Source organism: Hyaena hyaena, unplaced genomic scaffold, assembly GCF_003009895.1.
Source record: "Hyaena hyaena isolate Hyena2069 unplaced genomic scaffold, ASM300989v1 scaffold_29, whole genome shotgun sequence".
Lineage (NCBI taxonomy): Eukaryota > Metazoa > Chordata > Mammalia > Carnivora > Hyaenidae > Hyaena > Hyaena hyaena.
The window spans coordinates 2,713,643-2,720,575 of NW_024080661.1; the positions used below are offsets into that span (position 1 = coordinate 2,713,643).

General features: G+C 43.8%; 1 protein-coding gene across 1 annotated transcript in view; it reads right to left on the reverse strand.

Annotated features, from left to right (window-relative positions):
• The window catches only part of SKAP1 (src kinase associated phosphoprotein 1), a 280,793-nt gene extending 274,270 nt beyond the window's left edge, over window positions 1–6,523 (reverse strand). The window contains exon 1 of the mRNA XM_039227907.1: window positions 6,339–6,523. Coding sequence (XP_039083838.1) covers window positions 6,339–6,384 — 46 coding nt within the window. The 5' untranslated portion in view covers window positions 6,385–6,523. The remainder of the gene's footprint in view (window positions 1–6,338) is intronic.
• Between the last annotated feature and the right edge of the window lie 410 nt (window positions 6,524–6,933).

A 6,933-nucleotide genomic window follows, 5' to 3' on the forward strand; every position in this document is an offset into this window, starting at 1 on the left:
TGTGAGAGCAAAGAAAAATATTCTATAAACATCTAAGCAGGGGGTGGGAGGAATGGGCTACAAAAGAAATACATCAAGCTGGCATCTGACTTCTCCAAAAAACTGAAGACCAGAGGATAATGGGACACTTCTAAAGGGTGAATTAGTAGGAAGGGGAAGAAATGGGCAGAGTGTAACCCTAGAACTTTCTGTACACATCTAAGGTTATATGAAACTAGATAGACATATTCTCGGACATGCAGGGGATCAGGAAGTGTAATATGAAAGAACATTTCTTGAGGGGCACCTGGGTGAATCAGTCAGTTAAGCATGAGATTGTGATCTCATGGCTCATGGGTTCAAGCCCCATGTCAGGCTCTGAGTCTAGAGCTTGCCTCATATTCTGTGTCTCCCTCTCTCTCTGCCCTTACCCCGCTTGCACTTTGTGTCTCTCTTCTTTAAAAATAAATAAGCATTTTTAAATTTTTTAAAAAAGAACCCTTCTTGAGAAATTCACCCAGCATTATATTCTAGATCATCATCTACTAGCTGAAATGTAGCTAATGCAACTGAGGAACCAAAATTTGTAATTTAATTTAAACTTAAATAGCCACCTCTGGCTAGTGGCTACCATATTAGCCCAGTCTAAATATCTAAGAGATAAAATTAAAGGTTCAAGAATGAAAACGCCATGGTACAAAAAGTAATAAGCAATTAACAAACTAAAGGGGGAAAACAGTATTATATCTATGGTTTAAAAATATTATGCAAATGTCAGAAAGTAATTATTGTAGTATACATAATAAAATATTAACAACTCTCTGCATCTAAAATCTCAGATTATATCAGGAATTTCACATTTCACACTAGAGGAAAGAGCCAAAAGATACTGTTTCATTCTTTTTTTTTTAATTTTTTTTAAATATTTTTATTTATTTCTAGGAGAGAGAGACAGCGTGAGCAGGGGAGGGTCAGAGAGAGAGGGAGACACAGACTCAGAAAAAGGCACCAGGCTCAGAGCTGACAGTCAGCACAGAGCCCGAAGCGGGGCTCGAACCCACGAACCGCGAGATCATGACCTAAGAGAAAGTCAGACGCTTAACCGACTAAGCCACCCAGGCGCCCCTCTTTTTTTTTTTTTTTTTTAATATTCCTTTATTTTTGGCAGAGAGAGAGAGAGAGAGAGAGAGAGAGAGAATGTGAACAGGGGAAGAGCAGAGAGAGAGGGAGAAATAGAATCCAAAGCAGGCACTAGGCTCTGAGCTATCAGCACAGAACCTGATGCAGGGCTCGAACTCACAAACCGCGAGATCATGACCTGAGCCAAAGTAAGACACTTAACTGACAGACTGACAGTTAACAGCTTAACGGGACGCTTAACAGTGCCCTGATACTGCTTTACTCTTAATGAAATGAAATGCTAAGTCAAAGGGATGTGGTACTTTTTTTTTTTTTTTTTTTAGGCCACAAAGGGGAAAAGTGCCAGTGGAATAACACCTGAATATATAACTTCTAGATCACTGGAAAGAAAAACATAATTTTGGGGCGCCTGGGTGGCTCAATTGGTTAAGCATTTGACTTCAGCTCAGGTCATGATCTCACGGTTCGTGGGTTCGAGCCCGGCGTCAAGCTCTGTGCTAACAGCTAGCTCAGAGCCTGGAGCCTGTTTTGGATTCTGTGCCTCCCTCTCTCTCTGACCCTCCCCTGCTCACGCTGTCTCTCTCTCTCAGAAATAAAATAAAACATTTTTTTAAAAAAAGAAAAACATAATTTTAATGATCTGAGAAAGTGCTCAGGAGACTTTAGGAAGTGAAAGACTACAAGTGGAAAGATCAGTATATAAAACCATCCACACAATATGTCCCAACTTCCAAAGTATGTACAGATAATAAAAACCAAAAGAAATACATGGAACTTTGACAGTTATTGGCCATGGTTGATTGTATATCCTTGTGTGTTTTCTAAATTTTCTGCAACCACCATTATTACTTTTATAATCAGAGAAATTTTTAACATGAAAAAGAAAAAGAAGAATGGTTAGATCTCACTGTCAATAGTCTCTTCTTCCTAGAAGACAATCCGCTATCACAAATTAAGCAAAAAAGACTCTGAGCAGCCAAAATGCATGTCAAAGTCCACACTGAAAGATCTGGGTACTGTGTTGAGCTAGAGAGCCCTTTGTACCTTCGTACCTTCACTGTAACAATTCTTGAGTTCAAGTGTTCAAAGGCAGTCCCTTTGAATACAGACTGGCTAGTTGAGGAAGTGAGAAAAATTCCAAATACACTTTAGAAAAAGACTGATCACAAATTTTATGATAAAAAGTTAGAGTGCTTAATTAAAGAGGATTAAGCTATCCAGAGCAACTCACTCTTACCAGTTCCACAGAGTTCGAATTTCACTATACTGAAAAGGGTTTTATGGTTGTTTGCATCGACCAATGCAAATCTGGAGAAGAATCTAGAAGGAAATGATTAATGACTATTTCTTTCCAAGGAAATTTAAAAATAAGTAACCACAGGCATATCAGAATTAGTGTTCACACAGCAATTGCTACTAAATGCATCTGGGGTGTGGGTGTTGTTTTGACTTTCCTCCATATTCCCAGCAGGATTTAGGTACCTTGTAGGCAGTTGGCACCTATTAGCTTTTTGGGTTAAATCAGTAGGTCTGATTCCATCACACACAGCACATTGTGAACTGAAGAAATATATATTCTACCTTCTTCATGCTTGCCTCTTGTGCTTCTGACTTCAAAAGCAGGGATAGAAAGACAAGGAAGAAACTGATTATGTTTATATCTGTGGAGCAAAGATTATGCAAACTGCCAGCAAGCCATTGTTTTTGTTTTCAGTATGGCTATCAGAAAACAAAAACAAAAAGATAGCTTCTACATCTCAAGCCTGATGGTTTGAAAACAGACCTGAATACTTCCTCCTCTTTCAATAAGGCAGTAAACACCTTTCATTTTACTTATCTGTAAGGTACTTACTTGCTGATATGGACTAGTTACAATTTCTGTAAGAGAGCTTGACAGAGACTATCTGAGGAAGGTAGTTCCTGAGTTACTCTAAGAGTACTCTCACTGCTTTAACATTTGCCAAAAATCCAAGAAAGCATTAAAAAAAATCCCCACCTTCCCCACACACCCAGAGCTAACAAGAGAAAAACATAATCATAACCTTGGTTAATGGTTCTTTAGTTAGCACTCTGACCACTCTGACAAGCTTCTATTTGTCTTTTGTTTGTCCCTTTTTCTTCGAAAGAACATTACTCGTTGTTAATATGATTAATAAAAGTTAATACATGGTCTTTGTCGCAATTCCAACAACATGAAGGTGTATGAAATAAAAGTAATGATCTCTGTCTCCCCCACCTTCTCATTCCCCTCCCAAAGAAACCAATGCTAACAGCTAGGTATACATTCTTACTTCTTCCTAGGCTTACGAAATAATATATAATATAAAGGAGGGAGAGGGTGGTTCACCTTTTTGTTTTCAAACAAAAATGGATCATATATATTATTGTGCACCTTGCTTTTAGCCTTAAACCTATGGACATTTTCAAGCCACTATATACAGATCCATTACATGCTTTTTAATGGCTGCAAAATATTCCATAAAATGGATAATTCATTCATACCATCGCCCCACCTTTCCCAACACATAGACATTCGAGATGGATTCTTGTATATTATTTCATGTCTTTTAATTTCAGTAACACAGATTCCCAGAAGTGGAGTTTTTGGGTCAAATGAAACATTTCCAAATGTTTAAAATTTTATCCTTAAACAAAATTAATTGTAGGCCATCAGCATTTCTGTTCCCTTCTTCCTTATGCAAAATTTTGGCATAAACCTTTCATAATGCTTTGCATATTTTATTTTTAAAAGCACACATATTATGTCAAAAAACGCCCCTGTCATTTATGCTCGTGTAGTTATAAATAAATAAATGCTTAAGTTATGGCTGTGATGGCCAGCGTTAAATCACCGTGCAAATGCTTATGCCCTGGTTTATGAAAGTAGTAATTCATTGTGGTAACCCCACCCCCACAGCCATGTGGCAGCTCTAAAGTGGCATCTCTCTCACCCTGTGACTCTCTCCACTGAGTGAGGATATAGAGATCAGTCCCTACAGATTTTCTAATTGTCAACAGTTAACCTTATAAGGGGGGGGGGGGGGGGGGGTGCCCGGGGGGCGGATACAAGTAAACAGCAACAGATGATAAATTGATAGCCATTATGGGTTCCTAATATCCACAAATTATTCATAGTACAATGAATAATTCTACTGGTCTATGAGTAGAATACCAGAGACTGTATTCCATAAAAAAAAAAAAAAAACTATAACCAATATGTTGCTATGATTACAGGAGCCTTTCAAAAACATAGTCCTCAAACATTTTTCAATAGAATTATTGGTTAGTTGGAATCCCACTTTTATCTTTTTCCTCCTAGTTCAGATTCAGATTCTAATTGCAAACTTTAAAAAAAAAAAAAGCCCTTAAAGAAATACATTAACCAATGAAGCTCCTTAAAATTTAACCTCAGACTCCTCTGTATATTCTAAAGATGCAAGCACCAACAGAGATTGTTAAGACACAGCAAGTTTGATACAGAAGTATGTGACATGCAATTAATCTCCATTCATACCCTGCTCTACCTGTCAGCAAACAAAGGTTCTGCTTTAGAAGGAGATCTGAAGACTTCAATTAAAAACAGTCAGCTAACAAGAAAATAATCTAAGCTAAAGGAAGGTGGCAGGTGCAGAAATGAGTTGTTTACCAAAGTGTCAGTTTTGAACAATAAAGAACTGCACATCAAAAATGTTGAGGGAGTGGATTTCATTGCAAGCCTCTGAAAATAAAAAGGAATTTTCTACTAAGGCTGCACACAAAACGGAAGTAGTGTTTAACGAGCTTATAAAATAGGTTTCCTCTCATCAAATGACAGATACCAATAAAAAGAATCACTTTATATTTTTAAATACAAGGGCAGAACTAAACTTTTTCCCACAGTTCCTTGTCTCCCAGAAACCACAGGCTTACAGCCTCTCTTTATGTTCAACATGGAATATTGAACCAACTGCAGAAGGAAAGGCTGGATTGCTTCTTCTCAGACACTCAGATGATGCTATTTCGCCCTACAAATACTTTTTTACTCTGAAAGTTTAGATTTACTCGGGTCATAAGTAAAGTGGATTTTGGAAACTTCACCTCTAAAGAAATACCTAGTTGACAGCTTTTGCATAGAAGCAATCCAGAATGGAAACAGTGCTACAAACAGAGACCAAGAGAACTGCCAAATATTTGATTAGGAGGCATTTATACCAAGATAACAAGGTAATGGAGATATAAAACCAATTAAATTGAGAGAAACTGGAAAAAAAATACTCCTTGCCAAAAGTCTGACCTGCCCAACGCGGGCCATCTGTTAAATATGTGTCAAAAATGTCACTCGGATGCCAAAAAGCTTAATTCCGAGTAGTTTCCTCCTGGGGCCCTTATGCAAGCACAGATTCGAGGCCTCTGTCCTTCCAGAAAGGTCAATTACAGGGAAGCAAGTTACTTTCACCAGAAAAAGTGTGGATGGAGCAGGTGATATTTGGGTGCCGAGAGTGTTGATGAGTACGACCTTAACTCTTAAAAGGACTGCTTGGGAACGATCCTCTGAAGGTAAACACTCCAGGATGGGGCATTTCTAGAAAAGTTAGCAATGTACTACTGCGTATTGGCCTGCCCTGGGTGAGCAGCAAGACCCCCCAGAGGTCTGCAGGCTGGCAGAGGGAGGCACCGGCTTTTGGCGTCGGCAAAACTCACACCAACCCCCAGGTCTTGGCCGACAGCATCCCACGCGCCCCTCGCACCCCCCCCCCGACCCCCCACCCCTTGCCCAGAGCCTTGGAGAGCTCTGAGCAGGAGGGTGAGGGGCTTCGGGGCTGGAGGTGAGGGATGAAGGCAAAGTCCCCCAGGCACGGGGGGGGGGGGGGCTGTCCCCAAGAGAGAGGGTACGTGGCGGGGGCGGGGGCGCCTCCCCAGGACCTGGCCGGAAGGTGGTTCGGCCTGGGAGGTTACGTGGAGGGGTGGCGACGCCTCGAGGAAAAAGAAAATGTGGGGCTGAGCGGGGTGAATGGGCCCCGAGCGGTCAGGATGAAAATGTGGCTCTGCAGAGTTGAGGGCTCTAGAAGCCTTGAGGTTCTAGAAGGTGGAAGGTGATGGAGCTTAAAAGGGAGGCCGGCCTTGGGAGCCCCTGACGTCTCGGGTCGGGGCCTCAGGCTCCGCACCAGAGGGACTCCAGGGGGGTGGGGTGGGGGGAGGAGGGACGGCGGGGGGGGCCTGGGGCTGGGCCAGGGCGTTACCTTCCATGAGCCAACGGATCTCCTCAGGGAGGGCGACGGCCTGCATTTGGCCGGGCGGTGGGGAGGCCGGAGTGGGAGGCGGGAGAGGGGCCGTGAAGGCCTGGTGCCAAGGCGGGCGGGCTGGCGGGCGGCGGTCGCCGGGCGGAGGCACCTGTACCTCTGTCGCCGCCGCCGCCTCCCGGCCTGGCCGCAGGGCGGGGCCGCGGGCCCGGGGCGCGCTCAGGAAGTGGCGCGCGCGGCGGGCGGGGGGCGCGCCCCGGGCGGTGGGGGGAACACCTGTGCGCGGGTGCACGCGCCACTCCCGCGGCGCCCGCGGGGGGAAGGCTTGGGGGGGGAGGGGCGGGGGCCGCGGCGCAGGCAAAGCCCCACGAGAACAAAAGACGGAACCCAAAAGGAGCCTCGTCCCCTGGGAGACTTTCTATCCGAAGCCCCGGACATCTGGCCCCAAGGGGCAGGTTGAAAAGCCACGGCGGTGCCCGAAATGGGGCGCAGAGAGGGAGAGTCCCAGGCGATCCGTCCCCTCGCAGCCCAGCAGCAGCGGCAGCAGCAGCAAGCAGTTCGCACTTGCACGCCCAGAAAACCAGGGCAGAACGTT